The sequence below is a fragment of the Enhydra lutris genome, unplaced genomic scaffold, assembly GCF_002288905.1.
Source record: "Enhydra lutris kenyoni isolate GAN:26980312 unplaced genomic scaffold, ASM228890v2 scaffoldscaffold17, whole genome shotgun sequence".
Lineage (NCBI taxonomy): Eukaryota > Metazoa > Chordata > Mammalia > Carnivora > Mustelidae > Enhydra > Enhydra lutris.
The window spans coordinates 5960207-5985440 of NW_019154101.1; the positions used below are offsets into that span (position 1 = coordinate 5960207).

Here is a 25234-nt window from a genome sequence, read left to right on the forward strand (position 1 = left end):
TATGTATACGGAAGTAAATCTAAACATACTAGCCTGTCAGGAAAGGAAGAATTTCCATAATTTCTTTTGTAAAATGTAGGTACTTACATCTTCAGGTAAAGACTTCACCAATTCACTATGGGCCATAGGTTTGATGCTTAATTGATGGATAATCTCTCGCTTAATTTCATCTGTAGCATTTACCTGTCCAACTCCAGGACTAAATCTCTCTCCTGTTAATGCAAAAGTACATATACACACATTTAACATAATCACAATACTTAAGCAGCATATACTTTTAATCGGTGCAATACAATAATGTAATTTTCTTTCTGTGCAGTAGGAAAGTAGTAATTGGTTTGGCAACAAGCTAGGGTGAGAGCAGCTCCTAACCATACTTCTGAGGCTCAGACACAACAGGTGAGTACAGGCTTTGGGCAGCACAGAGAAAACTCTGGATGCTATTTTGAAAGAATGGGATGAGAAGGCAGGAAGGGACTAGATGTAGTCAATAACTGGTAGAGCAGTAGTTGTAACCAGAGGACTAGGAAACTGCTTTCACCCCATCTGCCACAGGTAGCAGGGAGGGAGAGCCTTCCTCTGTCCTTCTATATCGTGGCAAATAAGATCACCCCCTGACAGAAGCCAGGGTGCTCTGTCGTACGGACTACAGAGTCTAAAACAGTAGAGGAGGTAGAGAAGGTAAAGAAATAGAACAGGAAAGATGGTGGTGACAGGACTGAAAATACAGGCAATAAGAGAAGAAATCTGCATCTGTTAGCCACAGGTCTCTATTAGCTTATTTTTATCCTACCTAAAAGCCAAGATGACAGTTCTGCAACACAAAACCACAGAAAGAAACATGCTTAAGATATGAAGTAACAGTAAATAGCTCCTAAACATCTTATTTTTACTTGCTAAACTCTCCTGTCCTACTTTTTTCTCAACAAAGAGCCTTTCAGATTATTCTGCTTCAGCACTTTCACTCTCTTCTTCCAAAGCACCAAGGCATTATCTCTCTCAGTGCTACAGTAACTGGAAGGGAGAAAGAGACGGATGCTCTAATCTTCCCCTGAAACTGAAGAACTGCTCAAACAAAAGAACTGCAGCTTAGAAACTTGGAATTATTTCTTATCACAAAAGCCAATGTAATTGATAAATGTCGCAAACAATCCAAACTTACCAACAAGCATTATAATGAGGTACAACATTTCTTCTATTAGAGTGTTGTTTTGCTGAACTACATCCTGTGACAAGTGGAAGGGAGAGAAAGTTCAGAGATACAAATACAAACACATCCAAAAAGAATGAAAGATACTTCTTTAATAATGTATTGTGGTCTTATAAAACATGCTCTTACCTTATGGGTAATCTCAGAGCTAAATCTTTTTCCATAGTCTGGAGTACTGAATATCTGGTAAAGTTCAAAGCGGCTGAGCATTATCATCAGGAAATGATTTGGATCCATCATGGAGACACCTGTCTTTTTTTTTTTAAATGTTTGAGATAAAGGAAAAGAGGGAGGTTAAAAGGGTTACTAAATAATTAGTGAAAGATATTTTGGGTTGAATAAGTGAAAAGAGCTTACTTATTCACCAATCCCTATAAAAGATGAAACCCCCCCAGTCAATTCCCTACCTGTTGAAGCTACAAGTGTGGACAAGAATCTAAGCTGGTAAAACAAAATAAAGTAGAGACAAAACAAAAACACCCTAACCCTACCCATTGGAATAACACGGACTATATGTTCTCTTGCTTTTTAATGCTCTGACTTAACTGCAACCCTATAAATTCAGTTCTGAAATTTTATCTCTGGGCTCTCTTATCACTCTCTAGTAGTGCATGGACTCTGAGAGAAATGTGCTATGGCAATTAAGCTTCTAGTACTTCTTATTTACCTAATACTAAGTTCTTAAGGAGAACTCTCAAACTAATTTTTGGTGATAAAAACTATACTAAATGCAACAGCTTTTATTTATTTATTTTTAAAGATTATTTATTTATTTATTTGACAGACAGAGATCACAAGTAGGCAGAGAGGCAGGTAGAGAGAGAGGAAGGGAAGCAGGCTCCCTGCCGAGCAGAGAGCCCGATTCGGGGCTTGATCCCCGAACCCTGAGATCATGACCTAAGCCAAAGGCAGAGGCTTTAACCTACTGAGCCATCCAGATGCCCCTGAAACAGCTTTTAAATATTAGTTTTAATTCTTCTTTAATTCCATTTGTATAAATTCTAAATCAACTCGAATTTTATTTTGAGCCAATCATTTTTGAAATTTACATTTCATAACCCTTCCTATCACTTTTAAATCTACTCAGCAATAATATGGAACAACTACTATGTGATTATGCTATCTGCACAATGGACAAAAAGGGACCAAGATACAGTTGCCATAGTTTAGCAGAGGGGACAAAAAGTAAATTGGCAACTGCGGATCCAGAGCTGTAAATGCTATGGTGGGGATGAACACCATGCTATGGGCCTTCCCAAATGGGATACTTAGCTACATTTCTGTGTGTTGGGGAAAGCTTTCTGGTGAAAGTGACACTAAACACTAAGACATGCAGGAAGACAAGCTGCAAGGTGAAAAGAAAAGGAAGGGGGTGGGGTGGGCAAACTGGGGAGCAAAAGAAACAGATGTGCAGAATTTAAGACTTAAGAGAGAGCATGGCAATTTCAGGGAATTTTAACATAGTTAAGTTTCATAAGCCTTGGGGTCTGGGGTCTTTAACCAGAGGACAATGAAGAAAAAGACGGCTTTCAGGTTTCTGACTCAACTATACGACTGTATAGATTGCTAAACAATATACTGAGGTAGGAAACCCAAGATAGAAGGAAGGTATGGAGGAAATAAGAGGAGTTAGTTTGAATATATTAAATCTGAAATGTGTCCAAGAAATCTAGATGGAAATGTTCTATAGGCTGTTAGCCATATGAGTTTAGAGCTCAGTAGACAGGGCTAGGCTAAAGCTACAGATTTGGGAGTAATCATAAGTGACTGGGTTCTGTGGCTACAACCTCTAAGTTTAATGCTTTTAATTCATTACCTGAAGCATTATTATATCCTTGTCAAACATTTCACGTCTGCATTTCACATTATGGTAGTAATATATCTAAAAAAAAAATTGATTATATTGGGTAAATAGGTTTTTATTTGTGCAGCTCCCTCCCCTCCCCAATCCCCAATAGCACATGGGTTTAATGCAAGTGTGAAGGCAGATGCACACGCACATGCATGCATGTACACACATACACACACACACGTGATTCTCTCAACAGTTAATACTATCCTCACAGAGATTAATTAATTAGAAATTTCCAGATTTCAGTATTCACTCTATAGCCCACATTTTGCAACCAACTTTCTGGTTTCCCCAACAAAACTACTTTTCTATAAGGTTTATGGCTATGAAGAATGAAAACCAAACCAAACCAAACCCTATACCAAGCCTTGATAAGGTCTAAAAATAAAACCTCAATTTCAGAGCTATAGTAATAGAACTTTTTTTTTTTGATTGAAGTACAGCTGACACACAAAATTCCATTAGTTTCAGGTGTGCAACATAATAACTGGACAAGTCCATTAAGTTATGCTGTGCTCACCACAAGTGTAGCCGCCATCTGTCGCCATTTAACACTATCACAATACCATTGACTAGAGTCCCTATGCTGTGCCTTTCATCTTCATGACTTACTCATTCCGTAATTGGAAACTTATACCTCTCACTCTGCTTCACCCATTTCACCCATCCCCATACCCCTTCCCCTCTGGTAACCATTAGTTTCTAAGAGAATTTTCAACTTTTAGCACAATTTTATTTAAATAGATGAAATCTGGATTTTTACTACATTATGTTTTGTAAAACTGTTCTAAAAATGATCTCAAGTTAAAAAAATCAAGAAACTTAAGTTCATTTCTATTTCTGATACTGTTTCTTGACAAAGTATGAATAAGAGTTCTAAGAAACTTTTTGGTTTAACATTACTTTTATCCTCTTGAACAATTTTAATATAGATACTCAACTTTCAATGACTTAAGTATAGTGAAAATTACAACCTTCCCAGAAGCCAAAGGAATAGATGGATTGAAATCTCTTCATGAACTAAAAAACACTTACCTGGTTTACTAGAGAGAACCCATTTCTTCTCCACATGCCTGCATGTACTTGGGCACATAAAACAAGACATCTAAGAGGGTGTTCTATCAACATGGGTGGGCTAAGTTCACTCTGTATATAAAAAAAAAATTGTTTTTAATCCATAAAAATCTCAACTGTATAAAGAAGAAAGGGTGATAGTGATGGAAACTATATAAAACAGCAGTCAAAATTACTTAAAGTATGTTTGCGTGATGGTTAATTTTATGTGTTAACTTGGCTACGCCATGGTACCCAGCTTTTGATTAAGGCCAGTCCACATGTTGCTGTGAAAAGCATTTTGTAGATGTGATTAGCATTTAAATCACCATACTCTGAGTAAAGCACATTACCCACCGTAACGTCGGTGGACCTCATCCAATTAGTTAAAGGCCTTAAGAGAAACACTGAGGTCCCCCAACCACGGCTGAAGAAATTTGGTTTCCAGAATGCCTTTGGACCTCAGACTACAACATGAACTCTTCCTTGGGTCTCCATATTTCAGACTTGCCAGACCGCATAACTGCATAAGCCAATTCCTTACAATAAATCAATTTTTTGTCTTTTTCTCTCTCCATACTTACATACCCCTGTGAACATGCACGCGCACACAATCTTCTATTGGTTCTGTTTTTTCTCCAGAACCCTGATTAATAAAGTTTGTTTCAAAGTAATTTCAAGTACATGAAACATAATAAATAGGCATTTACTTTTAAATGTTAGTATTACTTACTAGAGGTAGGAGTTCTGGAAATTTGTATGCCACTTCGCTTTTGCTTAATAATACATGTAAACCTGCACAGGAGAACAAACAAAAAAGCATTTCTACAAATGCAAATCATTTAGAAAAAAGTCCTAAATATTCACTCAACTTCGTATCTACTCTTTCTCTTTGGGAACCTATCTCATTACAAAGTAAGATAAAAAATGAATTGGATCTATAAATGAAGCTTTTTGAATTGATATTCTCATGAACCTCTGTATCAAAGGTACACTTAGAGCTAGAGTCCTAATTACATTTACTAATATACACTGGTGACGTTTTATAGAAGTAAATGTTAGACGTACAAATATAGCAAAAGCAGTTCTGTAATTATCAAAGCTATTTATATATGTTATCCTCACTTTAAGGGTCATATTTCACTGTCCCCATTTAAAGTATAGCAGGAGATCCTTCTGGCAAGTGAACAGAGAGATGAGTCCTGGGATTCAGAGTCCATGCCAATCCTGATCTCAGATTTAAGTTCCCTTAGAACTTTAAGATTAAAGCCTCTCTAGTTCCTAACTGGAACTAGAACTAGAAAGGGCTCTGGTATTGCTCAACCTTGCTTAATTCTGTTAACTAAGAACTAATTCTCCTATTTATGTTGCTGTCTACATAGAGACAATCTTATCAATAGATATGGCTGGCCACTTGGTCAATACTGGCTTGAGGCTTTTGTACCGAGAAGACCTGAATCAGTAGTCTCATTCTAATGACCTGCACTTGACATCTGCCACTCAAGCTCCATTAGTACAAACCGCAGGTTGTTCTTGAACTGTTTTGTGTGTGTTTACTTAGTAAGCTCTTCAATTAGATTATAAGCATTTAGGCCAAGTTTTATCAAATACAGTCAGGAGAATGCTCAAAAAGGTTCACTGAGGTCTGAGAGCAGTAAATACCTAGGCAGAAATGAGTACAACTCTCAGAGTACTGACTGTTTTCCTTGTGGATAACTATCAGCACTAGCCTCCAACATAAAACCAGAATTTTTAAAGGCAGCAAAGATCAGCAGCTGAGTTGTAAATAGGACCGACATTCCTACGTCCCAGGTGAAAACTTTCCCACAACACCGTGCTGTCACCTGCTCACAAGTATCAACAGGTTCAGTATGCTCAAAGCACTTGTGGAAACAAAATAGGGCGTCAACAAGTTTCATACTAAGTACTTCTTTGTTGTTCTATTTGTTGCATTACTGATATTTGGATGTCTAAGTTATCTTAAATCTCCACAACTTCCATAAGACTGTTGGAATGCTAGGCTCTAGCATCAAGAAAATGTGACAATGCTCAGAACAGTAAAAAAAAAAAAAATGCATTCAGAAAAGAAAGAGGATTATTATTCCTGATCCCATGGACATTAAAAGAATAATAAAGGAATACTAGGAACAGCTCTATGCCCATAAATTTTGATAACTTAGATGAAATGTAACAATTTCTTGAAAAACACAAACTACCAAAACTCCTGGAAGGAGAAACAGATAACTAGAACTAACCTATATCCATTAAAGAAACTGAACCAGTAATTTCTTTCCAAAAAAGAAAGTATCAAGCCCATATGGTTTCACTGAGGAATTCTACCAAACATTTAAGGAAGAAATGATATCAATTCTCCAAGATCTCTTACACATACCACTTTCACATAATAAATTATTCAGCCACACACTTAAGATAAACTACAAATTCTGCAATGAGTAAAAATAGCTACCTTTAGAACTTCTTTCTACTCTCAAAGTTAAAAATGTAACTAAAGGGAACAGTAGTATGTGAGCAGGATAAGAATTCCTGCGATCAAGAAATATGGAAGGAAGCTACACTGAAATGAGACTGAAGGTAGAGATGGACAAGTGAATATTCGAAGTTTTTGGCTGCTGCAAAGTGGTGGCTTCAAATATTCCACCAAGTATAAAGGGCTTGTAAATCAACTACTTATGATTAAAAAACTGTCATTCCAATGTGGGACTCACTCTGGACCTGCTCTTAAAAAGGTTATCAATAAATGAGTAAAAAACAGTTCAGAGGAGAAGAAAAAAATTAGGGTGGTTTCAATTTATCAGCAATCACTTAAGTGACAGGGTGATTTGAATGGTAACAACACAGACTCTGAATGTGGGCTGAGTTAACCATGTGGTATACAACACGTGGTATGTGCAGTTTAGAAGTCTGAGGCAGCACTATGGTACTGTCCTTATAAACATGGCTTCTGGGGCCAAAGCACCTCACAATTCCTACTCTGACTCTTTCTTGCTGCATGACACTAAGAAGTCACCTCTATGTCTCAGTCTTCCCTTCTGTGAAGCAAATGTAATAGTAATAATACCTACCTCACAGGCCGATGTGGTGATTAAGTAAGTCAATGCTTATAAAACTCTCAATATAATGTATAGGAAGTATTCAATAAATATTAACCACAAACAACAATTTAAAAGATAATTTCAGGGTTCTCTTTTGGGGAGAAATGCTTTACCTGCAAGTAAGCGAGAAACTGGGAGGTGAATGCTAACTTTTTCTTGGGAAACACAGTATCTGATAGTTTCCACTGAATGTCCACAAATGCTTAACGTGATTGGCTGTTCACCATCAGTGAAACCACCATGACACTGCATCAATACAGCAAGGCATTTCTTGTAAGCTTCAATTAACACTTTTTCCTAAAAAAGAGGGTTTTCTGTAAGTGACTTAAAAGGTTGGGTTTCTACAACATTGAATAAGCCCTCTTACTTACTGAGTTAGTACCTCAGATATCAATATAGGCAAGACCAAACACAATCTTCCCTCCCCCAATGTGGTCCCTCTTCCAGTGCCCTGTCTCAGGGAACACCATCTCCATACAGCTGTGGAAATCTAGAAATTATTCCAATACCCTCCTTTCCCTCATTTCCCACTGTCCAATCTATTACTAAGCTACAATTTCATCTCCTAAATTTCTCTCAAACCTGGCCACTGATCATTTCCAGTAACTCAAAGGAAAGCCAACCACCTATTAAATCCCCTGCTTCTACTTTTGACCTCTCCTCTATCTATTCTCACAGAGAGTAATTAAAAAAAAGAAATCAACAACATGTAACCTGGATCATGTCACCTTTTCTGCACGGTAGCCACTAGTGGCATCTCAACTCTATTAGAATAAAACCCAAACTTCTCTCCGTGGCCTCCAAGGCCCTGCAGTATCAGGCCCCTGTCCAGTTCTCTACCTTCAACCACTGCGCTCCAACCTGAGCCTTCTCACGGCCCCTGGTCCAACCATACTCTTTCTCATCAACAGAGAATGCTGCAGCTGTCTCACAGTCAGGGGTATTCTTTGCTCTTTGACCAGTTAGCTCTGACACATAGTTCAGATCTCATAGAAGTCTTCTCTTACCTCTTAACTTACACAGGCTCTCACCTAGACTTTATAGCCAAAGGAGAGCAAAGTAATTTTAAGACAGAGAACAAATGAAATAGTTGTAAAGCTTCATTTCTGGACAAATCTCTAAACTTTTTATATGCTCAAAATCTAGATAAGATTATGGGGGGAAAATGTAGATAGTAACAGAAGAGAGAGTGGATCATCTCTTCCTCTGTTTTCCAAGTTTCTTCCTAAGGCTTCAGAATTTTAATGTTTATGGAATTTATAGGTAAGAGAAGAAAAAAATGTTATTTCATGAGTTAAGTATCACCACTACCCTCTCCAAATGTCCTCAGAATTCTTAGGAATCTGTCTATTGCCCCTCTTCCATTTATCTCCTTCCCCACTACCCCTAGAAGAAACTCACGTCTAAAGCACACCAGTCCTGCATCATTGAAATGACATGTGTTAATTTCATTTGCAACGTGAAGGCTGCCTCCCATTCTGGTTCCATTTCAATATGCTGTCCTACTTGACGTGTAATTGGATCCATTCCCTTAAAAGAAGCAAAAAAATTTTATTTTATTTTTTAAATATTTTATGCATTTATTTGAGAAAAAGAGCGCACAAGCAGGCAGAATGGTAGGCAGAAGGAGAGGGAGAAACAGGTTCCCTGCTGAACACAGAGCCCGACAGGGTACTCATTACCTGAGCCAAAGGCAGACGCTTTACTGACTGAGCCACCCAGGTGCCCCAAAAGAAGAGAAAAGATTTTAAATGGATTAAAATTATGCTTGTCCTCTTACACTGAAACTTAAGAAACAGTATAGAATATATTTTGATTATAAAAACACGTAAAATACAAGTTTTGACAAGAAGCTTCAAGTAGTATAAGAAGGCCAACTCCCTAACTTACATGTTTATATATTAACATTCTCTAAAATATGGAATTAAAAAAAATTAGAACAAATAATTTTGAGGCAATCTTGTATATGTTTTAAACAATAAAATGTATACTTCACTGCAACGATCCTTCAAGTTATTTTTTTCGCTCTATCATTTACGGATTAAACTGTTGGAAGAAATCAGACAGGTTTTTAAAATAGTAATGAATTTATATTTTACAATATAATAAAGTTTTCATAATTATTGCTAATCTGCAACTAAAAGTTCTCATAGAATAAAGAAAGCAAAACAAAAAAAGCCCCTCCAAAACAGAAATAGAGAACAAAAAGATAAAATAGTTTTATAAGAATATACTTAAAAAAAAAAAAAAGATTTTATTTATTTGAGGGAAAGAGAGAGAACATGAGCAGGGGAGAGAGGCAGAGGGAGAGGAGAAGCAGGCTCCCTGCTGAGCAGGGACACCCCCCCCCCCCCGGCAACCTGGGCTTGATCCCAGAACACTGGGATCGTGACCTGTGCCTAAAGCAGATGCTTAACCGACTGAGCCATGCAGGCACCCCAAGAATATACAGTTTTAAAAGAATTTTAAGTAAGAATATAATGTTTTAGAAACTAGCTTAACAGGGTGTCTGGGTGGCTCAGTTGGTTAAGCATCTGTCTTCGGCTCAGGTCATGATCTCAGAGTCCTGGGATTGAGCCTTGCATTGGGCTCCATGCTCAGGGGGTGGCATGCTTCTCCTTCTCCCTCTGTCAAATAAATAAATAAAATCTTTAAAAAAAAAAAAAAAGAGAGAAAAGAAAAAAAGAAACTAGCGTAACTACCCTCTTTGTGCATCAGAACTGATTACAGAAAATAGACGATATCTCTAATATTTAAAATGGCCAAAGTTTCTACAGATAGAAAAGCAGAGAAGTATTGTAATAAATTAATTTGGATATCCTAACCCAATACAGAAATCAGAATATTTTCCAAAAATGGTAAGTTGATTTTATTTCTTGCTTAAGGAAGCCAGATAGCTACTAAAAGAATTATAATGGTATGGCTCAGATATTTTGGCATGATATCTACCTTCTTACAGTTAAAACCATACCAGTTAGCTTCTGCTTCTAGATTCTGTTCTGTGTATGACGGTGTTTCCAAAAAAACAGAATTAAACAGAGGGGAGTAAGTTCTATACTGTATTATATAAATATACCAAGGAGAGAAAAAGAATTATGGAAACATTAAACAAAAAAATTAAATATTATAGTTTCTTAAATAAACATTATAGTTTCTTAACTTCACAATATTTCCATGTAAGCATATTAAAAACACGAAACTTGCAATCCTCAAAAAAAGAACGTTAATGGTAACCAAAAGAACAACCAAACACAAAAGAATAGTAGATGCCAGAACTTTTGCTTGGATGTCATTCATTCTATACCATTCTAAGAGTTTCCAATTTAAGAGGAGTTTCTTTGTCCAAATTATAGTCATCTAAATTATTCTTTTGGAAATGTGCCCCAAATGAAAACAAAAGATGTTCAGTGCAATGAACCAAAAAAAAAAAAAAGAAAAGAAAAGAAAGAAAAAGAAAGTTCTCCTCTTTAAAATGTTCCATTTATACATACCTGCATACATTTGAGTAATTCCAAAAAGGCATCAAATCCTTCTAGGAATTTCTCCCTCAGATCATCTGACCACTCGGTTGGTTTGCTAATTAACACATACCTGAACAAGATAAAAATAGCAATGAACATATGGGTAAACACTGACATATTACAAGTTGCAAGTGGTTGGATAATTAAACAAAAACTTACTTGAGATCTAAAATAAGGCTCTGAACTCTCCTAAACTTAAAGGCTTGTAAAGCAGTGTATCGTTCAAACTGAAATCTACCCTGGGCATCTCGATGTCTCAAATGATCCATAAAAGTCTTAATGATGATGGTCATCAGGTTTTCTTCTGTGATAAGCATCCGAGCCTAGAAAAAAGTGTATCAGGATACATTGGTGATTAAAACCTATTTACTAGAAAGCTAAAAAAAGTCACCAACAGTGGTTAGCTCTTTGAAGTTTAAACCTTTTTCACTGTAACTACATAATATCATAAATGCATTACTGTGTATTTCTAAATAACAATTACTTACTCCAACTGCCACGTGTATGAAGCGACAATTATATCACGGAGAAAGATGCCAGAATTTTGGGAGACAGATCCAAGGCTCATTATTCAAAGACAATTCAGGGTGGGGGATCTGAACCAGGCTGCAAATTTTCCTTAACTGAGACATTTAGACACCTATAATGGTATGGTATAATTATTCTAGGATCCAGAGGTTCACATCACAGATTCTGTAGAACTCAGTATGAAACTGTATTTCCTCTTAATCTCCTTTTAAAATTTATTTTTTGTTTCTATGTATATATCTATGTATTTTTGAATAAGCAAATACATTTAAATGACTAAAAAAAAAAAAAAAAAGGTAAAAAGTTTCCTAGCTCCCAAGGTCCCCCTTGCAAAGGCAATCAATCTCTTCGAGCAGTTTTCTTGCATATTCTTCCAGAGATGGTGTGTGTGTGTATAATACATACATATATGTACCAACACACACACACACACACACACACACATATATACATTTATAATATATGGGTTAAGTGTTACTAAGTAGATAGAAGTATACATATATTTAATTATACCTATTTCTCTACATATATTTAATTATACCTATTTCTGACCCTTAAAGGATAGCATATTATAAACATTGTTCTGCACTTGTTTTTTTAACTTCATGTATTTTAGAGATTGTTCCGTATCAGTTCATATAAATTCCCTCAATAGTCGTAACTATCACCAGGTTATTTTTTTCTATCATACTTTATTTAGCCAGGCAGGCCCTTAATGGTGAGACATGAGACATCTGGGTTTTTTCCAATCTTCTGCTATTTATTACAAAAGATGTTGCAATGAATATTAGCTGTGTACAACTGCAAGGATATTTTTAGAATAATTTTCTAGAAGTGGAATTACTGGGTTAAAGTGTACGTACATTATAAATTTTACTGATATCACCAAACTGTCTCCACAAAGAAGCTTACCAATTTATATGTCCATCTACAGTGTGTGCCTTTCCCCTCGTGCTTTCAGTAACACAATGAAACTTTAAACATTTGATCTTTGCCATTCTGATGATTTTAGATTTCATCTTACTTTGAATGAGGTTGGACATTATTTTATAACAATTTGCATTTCCTTTTCTGCTCCATAATAAAGTCAGAAGGTCTAATATTATTAGAATACCTCATTATTACTGTGCTATAAATGATCATGGTTTTCCTCTACCTTTCTAGCCTAACTAGGTTCAAGGGTGTTACTGGTATTGGGGGGACCTACTTAACTAGATCTCCCACTAATCAATTAGCAATATAGAAAGTTGCATCAAAAAGTAGGACAGGGTACTTGGGTGGCTCAGTTGGTTAAGTTTCCAACTTCTTGATTTCGGCTCAGGTGGTCATGATCTCAGGGTCATGGGATCGAGCCACATGCCAGGCTCCATATTTCTCTCCCTCTCTCTGCCCCTTCCCCTGCCCACGTGTGCTCTCTTTCTCTAAAATAATAAATAAATCTTTTAAAAAAAGTAGGACAAAAAAGTGCAGAAGATATAAGTCTAAGAATATAGTAAGGCTGTGTTCTAATGTAAAGGTTCTGAGGTTATCAGATAAAGAGAAAAATCTATATAGTTAAATATTCCTTTGAAAAACTCAAAAGTCATCATCACATTGTCAGGACATAGGACCTAAGACCTCAACATCAACAGGATTAAGTTCTGCTCATTTTCCTACACAGTGAAGACTAAGGTCAACTTTGAAGAAGAGGAGGTATTGACAGGTTAAGATAAAAGGATGGGGCACCTGGGTGGCTCAGTTGGTTAAGCAGCTGCCTTCGGATCAAGTCATGATCCTGGAGTCCCGGGACTGAGGCCCACATCAGGGTCCCTGCTTGGCAGGAAGTCTGCTTCTCTGACCCTCCCTCTTCTCATGCTCTCTCTCTCTCATTCTCTCTCAAATACATATATAAAATCTTTTAAAAAAAGAAAAAAAAAGACAGTCCTTTTCTTTGTTTGCTGAATTAGTTGATTTTGAGTAAGTAAAATGGGTATAATGCAATTTGAGTGACCTAAGAAAAAACTCTGTAGAGCATGCTTACAAGACGCATAAACAATAGGTGAAGGAAGTTTGGTAGAGACAATTTAATATTGGTGGAATGTAAATCTCACCAACCAAGGCATTTATTTAGCATTTTCAGTTTCAGATGAATATTAAAAGAGATGGTTTATCCACTGCATAATTTTGGATTGGATTCTGATTGTCATGGGTGCCAACTTAAAAAAAAAAAAATCAGTTAAGATGTCTATTAGTAATGTCCCATTAAGAGATGGGAGTTATTCAGGCATTTCCACTTCTAAAATGAAAACCAGAGAAAGCAAGAACAAAAGTTCAGAAAAGAAGGACAAAAAAGTTCAGAAAAGAAGAACAAAAAACTTTAAGTACTTGGCTTTATCACCTCTTGCCTAGATTGTTGCTAACCTTTCAAGGTAACCTTCAACATTAAATATCTAACATTATTATACAGTTCTAGAACTTCTTATTACCCTGAAAGTGTTTAATTTTTATTTTTATTTTATTTATTAAAAGATTTTATTTATTTGAGAGAGAGAGAAAGCAAGACAGCACAGGCAGAGGGAGGGACAGAGGGAGAGGGAGGTGGGGCTCGACATGACCTGAGCCAAAGGCAGTCACTTAACCAACTGAGCCATCCAGGCATCCCCAAACTGCTTAATTTTTAAATGCCTATAATTCGCTTTGCTTTAAATTATACTACTGCTACTTACCTTAATTATAATTTTATTCATTTTATGTAATTTATATTCAATCTTGTGTTGCAAGGCTCATTACATATCTAACACATATTCAAAATGGGCCATAGTCACCCAAGACTCTGAAAAACTTTATTTTTAATTTTTTAAAAAGATTTTTTATTTGATTTATTTGACAGAGAGAGTGAGACAGTGAGAGAGGGAACACAAGCAGGGGGAGTGGGAGAGGGAGAAGGCTGCTTCCCGTGGAACAGGGAGCCTAATGCAGGGCTTGATTCCAAGACTCTGGGATCATGTCCTCAGCCAAAGGGTGAGGCTTAATGCCTGAGCCACCCAGGGGCCCCCATTTTATTTTTTAAGATTTTTTATACAGATCTTATTTATTATTTTGAGAGCAAGAGAGTGTGAGCATCAGGAGGGGCAGGGGCAGAGGGAGAGAGAGAATCTCAAGGAGATTCCACAGTGAGCACAGAGCCTGATATGGGGGTCAATCTCACCACCCTGAGATCAGGCAGGACATGAGCTGAAATCAAGTCGGATGACCAACTGAATGAATCACCCATGCACTCCTCTGAAAAGCTTTACTGAATAATAATGGCCTGTGTACACACTTTTAGTTAAGCTAAACATGATACAGCATACAGGGGTAATGCTGACTATAAATTAGGGCAGATCTAATAAAAACAAATTAGAACAAGTAAGATACTGTCATCACTTGAACTATTAGTTTTGGTTTTTGACCAGGCTATTTAAAAATGAAGACTGAATTTTCAGTAACCCAAAAGATCAATCAATATATCGGATTCTATCAAGGATATATAACATTTCACTAATATCTAGGCATTTGATTTTTTAAAAAGATTTTATTTATTTATTTGACAAAGAGACACAGCGAGAGAGGGAACATAAGAAGGGGGAGTGGGAGAGTGGAGAAGCAGGCTCCCGGTTGAGCAGAGAGCCCGACGCGGGGCTCGATCCCAGGACCCTGGGATCATGACCTGAGTCTAAGACAGACACTTAATGACTGAGCCACCCAGGTGCCCCTAGGCAATTGATTTTTAAGCATGGATAGGCAGATGAATTACTAATGGTGCTTTTTCAAGAAATGACACATGTAACTCTTCTGCTTCCAGTCATGATGGAAGCTTGAGGCTGACCAACATTTCCCCCTAAGAACAACCAGAAAAGATCAGTTAGGAAGAGAAGTCTGAAATCATTAGAGTGCTGCTGAGACAATAAGGATTTGAGGGGATAAAACCATGGAGAAGGGGCATGGCAGAGGGAGGTGAGCCAACATTCTGGAGCTGCTTTTCCTTCAGCATCTGACTCTTCTGGGAACTGGACAAAATGAGACAGAAGATCCTGGGAAAGAGTCTGACAAAACTGCTGACAGGAAGAAAAACCAAAGATTTTATCTGGCTGGAGAGTGGGGTGGCCAGGACTCTAGTAAGAACAGCAGAATAGGAATTGGACTCCAATTTTCTTCCATTTTCCCCCATAAGATACCTGCAAAATTCTGAAGCTATGCAGGCCAGAAGTCTAAGAGCAGAAAGACTAGAAGAGCAGAGGAGCGATGTGGCAGTTTTAGCAAGTGGAGGAAATAAAACGAGTTCAGGACCCTAGAGAGGGGAAGACTTGTGTGAACCCTCTAGGCTCTTGATTGGGAAATCTTAGAGGATAATGTTTCAGGGGTGAGGATGACTCAGAAGACAGTCTTGCCAAAACAACCTGGCGTCATGTCAATTCCTAACTGGACTAAGGTGACAGGCCTCTCTCCAGCTGCCTAACATTAAGGGGAATCTTCTTAGAAGAAAGATATCATGCAGTGTCTAAGATTTTGTAATAAAGAACATCCTAACAGAAGGCAATGAGAAAGAGAATGGACAGAAACCATATTTGAGAAGAGAATGACTACGAAATTTCCAAATCTGAGAAAGCTGCCAGCATAGGGATACAATATCTACATCCAGTATCTATAAAGAAAATCAAAGCTATATAAATCATAAATCAAGACTGCTGAAATCTAAGACAAATGTCAATAAAAAGTTATTAAGCATTTTAAAGGACTAAAAATCAAAATGAGAGAGAGCCTGACGTGGGTCTTGATCCCAGGACCCTGGGATCATGACCTGAGCCAAAGGCAGATGCTTAATGACTGAGCCACCCAGGCACCCCTAGGCAACTGACTTTAAGCAGGGATAGGCAGATGAATTACTAATGGTGCTTTTTCAAGAAATGATACATGTAACTCTTCTGCTTCCAGTCATGATGGAAGCTTGAGGCTGACCAACATTTCCCCCTAAGAACAACCAGAAAAGATCAGTTGGGAAGAAAAGTTTGAAATCATTAGAGAGCTGCTGAGGAAATAAGGACTCGAGGGGATAAAACCATGCAGAAGGCACATGGCAGAGCGAGGTGAGCCAACATTCTGGAGCTGCTTTTCCTTCAGCATCTGAAGGAAAACATCTGAAGAAAAACATAAAAAAATAGGAATAGACCTACAAATGATCTAGATAATGACATTATCAGACTATGACTTTAAGACGTATTTATTTATCCACTTGAGAGAGAGAGAGCAGGGGCAGGAGCAGAGGGAGAGGAAGAGGGAGAGAATCCCAAGCAGAATTCACACTGAGCATAGAGCCTGACACGGAGCTCAAAGCCACGACCCTGACATCATGACCTGAGCTGAAATCAAGAATCGAAAGCTCAACTGACTGAGCCACCCAGGCACTCCCAGATCAGACCATGACTTTAAAATAACTACGATTTACATGTTCAGAAAACTGAGGAAAAAATGGAGAATTTCACCAGAAAACTGGAATCCATTTAAAAAAAAAAAAAAAAAAAGGATGGATTTTTCTGTTCCAGTGATCAGGTTAGAGGGAGTAGGTACAGTTTTCTCTAGTTTTCTAAGTACACCTAAGAATCCTGGATATTATATGCAAAAGAATACCAGAAGATTCAGAGAGGTGGCTAGAAGGCAGACTGGCTAGGGACCTCAGAGAACCCAAGAAATGACATGGCAGAGAGTTCTAAGAAGCTGGTAACCTGAATATGCCAATGGGGGCAGATTTTTTTTTAAAAGCCCCAATAAAAGCCAGCTCTCTCAGTCACAGGAAAGAAGTAACCCAGCAGGAGAGAAAACGTTCAGACAAGAGCCCCTCTACTCTAGGCAACTGCTACAGGAAAAACTGTAGCTCCAGTCCCATCTACACCAACAAAGGCTGAGTGGGGACGTCTAGACTTCCACCCTTCAGGGGCTGAAAACATGGCGCTGGCCTGCAGTATCAGGGATGCACGCGTAAACTCTAGGGCAGTGCTACTCAAACTACAGACCATGGACCAGCAGCATACAAACTGCTTGTTATGACAAGAAGATAAATCAACTAGTAACAGTTTAATTTAGCTGACTTTTTTTTTTCTCATAGCAAGAGGTTTGTTGTTTTTTTTTAAGATTTTATTTATTTATTTGACAGAGAGAGATCACAAGTAGGCAGAGAGGCAGGCGCGGGGAGGGGGTGGAGGGAAGCAGGCTCCCTGCTGAGCAGAGGGCCCGATGCAGGGCTCATCCCAGGACCCTGAGATCATGACCTGAGCCGAAGGCAGAGGCTTAACCCACTGAGCCACCCAGGCGCCCCTCTCATAGCAAGAGTTTTGATGAGATCAACAACGTGTTGGTTCACATTCTGGTACAAATTGTTTATCCTGTCATTACTGACACTTCGGAGTAAAACTGCTTTAGAGTCACCCTTATGAGAGTAGTAAGTTAATGTAAGACAAACAAGTTAATAAAGGGTGGGGGAAAGAAATAATAACTACTTAATCCAAAAGAAGGTAAGAAACAAGAGAAAAAGAAACAAAATAGGTGGTTCAAACAGAAAAAAAAGATCACTAATTGATCTTTTTTTTTTTTCCACAAGGTGATCTTTAAAGCTAAATATACCAGTAATTACATTAAACGAGCAGTAATCTGATTACATCATCAGGTGTGACAGATTGGGTAAACAACAAAACCCAAATACATGCTTTATAAAAGTGATGTAAGTTCAACATAAGGGTACAAAAGAGTTAAAAATGTGAGGTGTCTGGGCGGCTCAGCTGGTTAAGCATCCAACTCTTAATTTCAGCTCAGGTCATGATCTCTGGGTTGTGAGATTGAACCCCATGTCGGGCTCTGCGCTGGGAGTAGGGGCTGCTTCAGATTCTCTCCTTCTCCCTCTGCCCCTTCCTCTACTCCCAACTATCTCTCTCTTAAAAAAAAAAAAAAAAAGGAAAAGACATATTATGCAAACACTAACCAACAGAAAGGAGTTGTTGCTGTAATATCAGATAAATTACTTTAAGTCAGCAGTATTATCTGAGATGAAAAAGATAACTCATAATGATAAAAGGTTTAATCTATAAGGTACAATTCTAAATTTGTATGTGGTCAATAACATAAAGATATATAAAACAGGTATATAGAAACAGAAGTAAAAGGAGAAAGACAAATCTAAAAATCACTGTGGGAAACCCTAAGACACTTCAACAGTTGATGGAACAAGCAAGCAGAAGATTAGTAAATATGTAAGACTTACACAATGAAAATGAACAAACTTGACCCAAGTGACATACAGAAACACTGTACCCAATGATAAGAGAATATACATTATTTTCAAGTTCACGTGGGATATTTATCAAAACTGAAAATATTCTGGGCCATAAAGCTAGACTAAACAGACAACTGAAATCAGTAAGTTCTCCAACAACAGTAAAATTAAACTAAGTTCAAAACAAAATAATTATTAGAAAATGCCCAAGTGTTTTGAAATTTAGCAATATATCTCTAAGGAGTATAACCACAAAGAAGAAAAAAATAGGTCAAGGAAGAAGAGGTCCCAAAGGAACTCAGTGGATTTTTTTGAACTGTATAATAAAAATAGGACATTACAAAATTGTGGGATGCAGCTAATGTTATTGCTTAGATGGAAACTTAAGCCTTAAATGCACTTATCAGGAGAGAAAGGCTGAAAGTCAACAACTTAAACATCTATCTTAAGAAATTACAGAAAGAATGGTTGTCATCATGTGGTGAATAAAAGGAGGAATGTTTCTCATTCCTCATCTCAGGGGAAAAGCTTTTAATACTTAGCATTAAGTAGAATGTTTGCTTGAGGTTTTTACTTTTTGTTTTGTTCTTAGGTACTCTACCAGATTAAAGTTCTCTTTCATTCCTAGGTATGAGGTATTTTGTTTTAAATTATAAGTAAGTGCTAAATTTCATTAATTCAGAAAAAGCATTTGATACAATTTTTCCCCCATCTGTTAATAAGGTGAATTATGCCAGCTGATTTTTTTCCCCAAATGTTATACTACTCTTGCATTAAGGAAAAAAACCAAAGTTGGTGTGATGTATTATCCTTTTTCTATATTGCCTGATTTGATTTGTGTAACCTCATCTGTGAGAGGGAGTGGATGGTAATTTTCTTGTAAATTGCCTTGCTGGGTTTTGGTATCAAGATAACAGAGAACTCAATTAAATTGGCCAGTATATTCTCTTTCTCTGTTTTCCAGAAAAATTAATGTAAGACAGGTGTTATTTCTTCCTTAAATATTTGGAAGGATTCTCCAGTGTAGCCACTTGGGGCCGGGGACTTGTGAGAAGATTTTTATAATAATTAAAAATTTCTGTTCCTTATTTCTCTTTTAATAACCTGTGGGTTTTCTTAGGAATCTGTTCATCTCATCCAAACTTCCAATTATACTGATTTAAGTTGGTCCCAATACTGTCTTATTTTCTACTTAATATCTGTAAGGCCTGTGCTTTTTTTGCAGCCCTTTTCACAATAAAATTTTTCTATTTTTCTTTATTAGTCTTCCTAAATATCTATTCCTTTTTTCCTTGGTGTGTTAAAAGAACGAAATTTTGGTTGTACTGATTTTTTAATTACATATATTTGCTTTGTTTTATTAATTTCTGTTCTTTTATCATTTCCCTTATCATACTTTCTTTAGACAAAAGACCTAAGCTCTTACAATGGCCCTTGCCCATTCCATCTTCAACCCTATACCTCAGTGATGTCACTGACCATTTTCCTCATTTATCTAGCAACACTGGCCTGTTTGGGATTCTTTCTTCCAAAATGTCAAGTGCACATTCATTTCAGAACTTCTGTACTTGCTGTTCTCTCTGCCCAGGAGGCTCTTCCACCAGTTAGTCACATTACTCATCTCTCACTTTCTTCAGGTTCCTGTTCAAACACTACTTCTCTGAAAGGCGTTCTGATAACCTTGTATAAAGTATGATCCCTTAAGTGTCACTCTCTATCCGCTCAACCTGCTTTTCTACTTCATAGCACTCATCAACACTTGATTCATAAATGGTATCCAACTGTTTGTATATCTGTCTCTTCCCAATGAGACTATAAATTCCATAGGGTCAGGGACTTTTGTCTGCTTTGTTTACTGCAATATTTTTCTCCAGACCCCACAACAATACCTGCTCAGTAAAGGTGCTAAATAAATAAGTTCTGAATAAATGAGTACATACGCTATTTGTCTAGTGTTTCTAACTAAAAGAATCAGACAGGAAAAAATAGAAGATGGAATAGTAGAACAAAATTTACTTGTAGATTACTCAAAATCCCAAAATAATATTTTGTGTTGATTTTAACACAAAATATTATTTTGTTATTTAATACAAAATTATTTAACACAAAATTTAACATTTAGATATTAATTAAGAAGACCAGAAAGATTTTGTAATAAGAACATAAAATAAGACTTAATAAATGAGGACAAATTATGTTCCTGGACAGGGATATTTGATATTGCAAAGATATCAGTTCTTTCCAAAGTATCTTTAAATACATTTTCAATCAAAATCCTAATGTGTTTTTGTGTGATTTTAGTTCATTTTTTAAAAAAAAGATTATATTTATTTATTTGTCAGAGACAGTGAGAGAGAGAGAGAGAGAGAGAGAGCACGTGCATAAGTAGGCCTAGTGGCAGGCAGAGGCTCCCCGCTGAGCAAGGAGCCCAATGCGGGACTTAATCCCAGGATCCTGGGATCATGACCTCAGCCAAAGGCAGCGGCTTAACCAACTGAGCCACCCAGGTGTCCCAATTTTAGTTCATCTTAAAAAAAAAAAAGAAGCCTGAGAACATTAAAGAAATTATTAGAACTGGGTACAGACATGGAAATGGACAACAATGGAGGAAGCACAGATATGAACACACATAGGATATCTCAGAGGCTTCTCAAACATCCCTGACTAAAAATGAAAGCATCACTTTCTCTCTTCACAAATCCTACTCGTTTTCCAAAATCCCCTGTGCAGGTGGCATGACATCCATTGAGCTGCAAGTCACAAACATGGAAGTCATCTTTACCCTTTTTCTCCAGTTGAACAAACACTCACCAACTGATCCCCCAAACCCAAGTCTGGCCAATTCTGTAGCTTTTACTATTTAAATCTCTCTCACAACTCACATCTACTGCCACAATCCCAGCTTGAGTTACCACCAATTCTTGTCTGGATCACAGCATCAGCTTCTAATTAGGTTCCTCATGCTCACTTTTGCCTCCTGTCAATTTGTTCTCCAAATTACAAACAGCACGATCTTTTAAAAATCACAAACTGACGATGTAAATGCCACTTTTAAAATCTTCACTGATCTCCCAATGAACCAAAATCCTTCTCTTGGCTTGTAATATTTCATTAGTGGATACAGACAGTTTCACAACTGGACTAGAATACATCCTTGAACATAAAGGTAATCCTGAGAAAAACACTCATTCAAAACAAACAAAAAAACTGGAAAATGCACCTCTGTAGGAAAATAACCCTAGAATACTATACAATTAGGCACCGGCCTTCTATTTTATTCCATCTTTAAGGATCTTCAACTGTGCTGGCTTTCCTTCTGTTTCCTGGATAGGAACCTTCCTAACTCAGGACCTGCTCAAGTGCTGGTCCATTTAAATGAACTTTCCTTCATGACCCCACATAAAGGTGCTTTCCCTACAGAACCCTTCTCTGAACTCTGGGAATAGGTTAGATCTCTCTATGATTCTCTCTCAAAACAATGAAATTCTTGAGTTTTCATTACAGTTTTAATTAACCAATTCTGTGAATCTTTCCCATTATTTTAAGTTCCATGAGGGCAAGGACTGCATCTGTTTTTGCTCACCGCTATACTGCCAAAGCTTAGAACTGTGTCCAAGAAATAAAAGATCTCAACACATTTTTGTCAAATAAATTAAATATGAATTTTAATTACTGAATAGCACTAAAACATAGTGATGCCTTCCTGGGCAACTAGTGAAACTTCGTATAAGACCACCTCTAACCACTATGATTCAATTGCCTTATTGGGGGGGAAGGAAGCTTCTCAAAATGTGACACTGTATATAAAATGCTATTTCTAATGGATACGTTTGTTAAACCAATCAGCTGAATTTTAAACTTAACCAGTTCAAAACCTTGGGGAAGTAGTATGACAATGTACAGATTAAGTTTAAATGACTTTTTCTTTCTAGATTACATACTGAAGGCTATGTTCTAGTATGGCTGAAGGTGTCTGAAGTCTGATCACCCATTAATAAGATATTATTCAGGAATATACAAATCTTTATTCTCTAGTATTTTAAAGCTTTATTTCTGTCAATGGCAAACAAGAAAGTTCTTCTTTGGGGCACCTGGGTGGCTCAGTGGGTTAAAGCCTCTGCCTTCAGCTCAGGTCATGATCTCAGAGTCCTGGGATCGAGCCCCACATCGGGCTCTCTGCTCAGCAGGGAGCCTGCTTCCTCCTCTCTCTCTGCCTGCCTCTCTGCCTACTTGTAATCTCTGTCTGTCAAATAAATAATAATAAAAAAAAAAAAAAAAAAAAAGAAAGTTCTTCTTAGTCTTTCAGTACTTACAAGTGAAGGAACTGTGAATATCTGAACCGAGAGGTCTGCGATTGAAAACTCTCTGTCGTGGTCATCTGTCACATAATCACTCTGCAAACGCTCATAGTTCTATTAAGAAGGCAAAAAAAGGCAAGGAGTGCCAGCTATCAGTTACAAAGAAAAGGCAAGCACTACTCACCAGAGTAGGTGCGGTGAAGAACTGGACAGACAGAGCAGTCACGGACACTGCTCGCTCGTGATCATCCTCCATAAAATCTCTCTGCAACTGCTGGTAATTCTAAACAACAAGGGGGAGATTCACCTCTAATCCACATCGACCAAATGTTTAAGGATTATAATGAAAAGTCAAGGTTGGAGGAGTCAGTAAGATAACACTGCTACGAGAATGATAACTAAAATAACTTCTACCAATTAAATTTTGTATAAATACTGATTCACTATACAATCTTTACGAGCTCAAATAGGAGTAACAGCTTCTAAAATCTTGGGATGTTACTGTACACTGGTAGGGCTAAATTATAGCAGCTCTACATGGTCTCTGATGAAACCAGACTTTCATTTCCTATGGATGTATATCAGAATCACCTGATGGCTCTTTCCAAGTACACATGCTTGGATCCCATTCTTGGTGAATCTGCCTAATTAAGTTTGAGAATGGGACACAGAGAGATGTATTTTGAAAGAGCTCCCCAAACGATCCTTACATTCTTCCTTGATTAAGAACTCCTAATTCAGGTGAATTAAAAAAAAAAAAAAAGCACATACTACAAAAAGGGAAAAGAATATAATTCAACAATATCAACAACCAAGAGTTCACGATTCTTAAATCACATCCATATATACATATGTCATTTCACCTAAGATCTTTTCCTTATACAAATTTTAATGGGAATAGTACCATACATAATACACAATGGCATAGGTTTAAATTCTTCATTTATCATTTGATATCATATACATCTCACAGGTGGAAGTTTGTACTGTCATGGCAGGTGACACAAAAGAAAAGCCTTACTGCTGGAATTTTACTCTATTTATGAAAGATAAAAAGATCATCTATTGAAGTTTCTGAGAACTTAAAATCAAAACGGTGACATATTACTATTAGTTGCTAATATTATAAAGCCTGGATATAATCATGGGTTATATTTACTCTGTATAAACCCATTTTGTTAAATTTCAAACTGAGAGACTACTTACCTTTGCAAATCGAACAGCAAACAATTTTTTGTATTTCAAATCCATAAGGAGACTGCTCATAAACAACTGGTGATACACACTCCTAGCACCTTTTACAAAAAGAGTAGATGTAAAATAATGATGTATCAAACAAGCCAAAAATTACAATTCCAAGGTTTTTATATGTCCAACTGTATTTCGAGTCTTAAGAGCAGAACTCTAAATGTGTTCCTTCAGTATAAAACACTTGCAATCTGCTTCTTAAAAATTTTTTTCTAAAAATAGTTTTCTAACAAAATATAAAGGTCATTTAATTTGGGTCATGGACTCTAAAATCTGTTGATGTTTTTTCCAAAGAATAAGACTGCATGTGTTAATTCTAAAAACTATATTTATTAAATACCTTCCCAAATGAAGACAAAACGAAACAAAACAAAACAAAACAAAACCAAAAAACCTTTCCCCATTTACTTATTTAAGGTTCTCCTATACCCTGAAAGTAGTTAAAAGATTACCTTTCCACAATTTGGAATCATTAAGCATCAATCTATCCACTAGAGAAGAATTTTCGCCATCTGGCCCTTCTTGTAAACCAACTTGACATAAAATTCGACGAAGCCCATCTTAAAACAGGAAGAAAAGTAGTCAATGAAATAGAAACATCAAATATTAAAATAAAATGACATTTTAATAGAAATGTTCCAGCGAATCTATAGAGCTTTACATGTTTGTTAATGGTCAACTTTATTCAGAAAAAGTAAACATATTAACTATTTTATTAGCATTTTCACAAAAAGAGAAAAATTCCAAATCTCACATTCTACACCAACACTTATTCCAGAATACCAAAATATAAGCCTATCAGAAGGGCAACGACCTCTATGTTGTAAAGAATTTAAATACAGTTCTTTAAGGACCAATGTTAATTAAACCAGATTATAATAAAACTGTTACATCCATGACAAGTGAAGGTAGGTATAATTGTGCTGCCATTATTAAAAAAAAAAGTATGCATGGCCTCTGTACTATAATAAGCACCAGTCCACTTATCAGTGCTGTGCAAAATGTTTCCACTCATTAAATAAATGTTCTCTGTGAACCTATGTGTACCTACTATGTGAAAGGTCCTGGAAGACAAATTCCTACATCTTCTAAATCCTGAACTTAAAAAAAAAAGTTCTTCAAATATTAA

General features: G+C 36.8%; 1 protein-coding gene across 8 annotated transcripts in view; it reads right to left on the minus strand.

Moving 5' to 3' along the window:
• The window catches only part of LOC111147518 (ubiquitin protein ligase E3 component n-recognin 2), a 126765-nt gene that overhangs the window by 41617 nt on the left and 59914 nt on the right, over positions 1 to 25234 (minus strand). For 6 of the 8 annotated variants that reach the window (XM_022503561.1, XM_022503562.1, XM_022503560.1 and 3 more), the window contains exons 9-21: positions 24558 to 24665; positions 24064 to 24152; positions 22873 to 22971; positions 10909 to 11072; positions 10720 to 10819; positions 8630 to 8758; positions 7342 to 7525; positions 4849 to 4910; positions 4098 to 4208; positions 3027 to 3092; positions 1340 to 1462; positions 1163 to 1226; positions 88 to 212 (exon numbers count right to left, since the gene is read on the minus strand). In XM_022503561.1, coding sequence (XP_022359269.1) covers positions 88 to 212; positions 1163 to 1226; positions 1340 to 1462; positions 3027 to 3092; positions 4098 to 4208; positions 4849 to 4910; positions 7342 to 7525; positions 8630 to 8758; positions 10720 to 10819; positions 10909 to 11072; positions 22873 to 22971; positions 24064 to 24152; positions 24558 to 24665 — 1424 coding nt within the window. Of the gene's footprint in view, positions 1 to 87; positions 213 to 1162; positions 1227 to 1339; positions 1463 to 3026; positions 3093 to 4097; positions 4209 to 4848; positions 4911 to 7341; positions 7526 to 8629; positions 8759 to 10719; positions 10820 to 10908; positions 11073 to 20119; positions 20138 to 22868; positions 22972 to 23041; positions 23141 to 24063; positions 24153 to 24557; positions 24666 to 25234 lie in introns of all 8 variants that reach the window. The other 2 variants (XM_022503563.1, XM_022503559.1) reach the window with 2 other exon arrangements.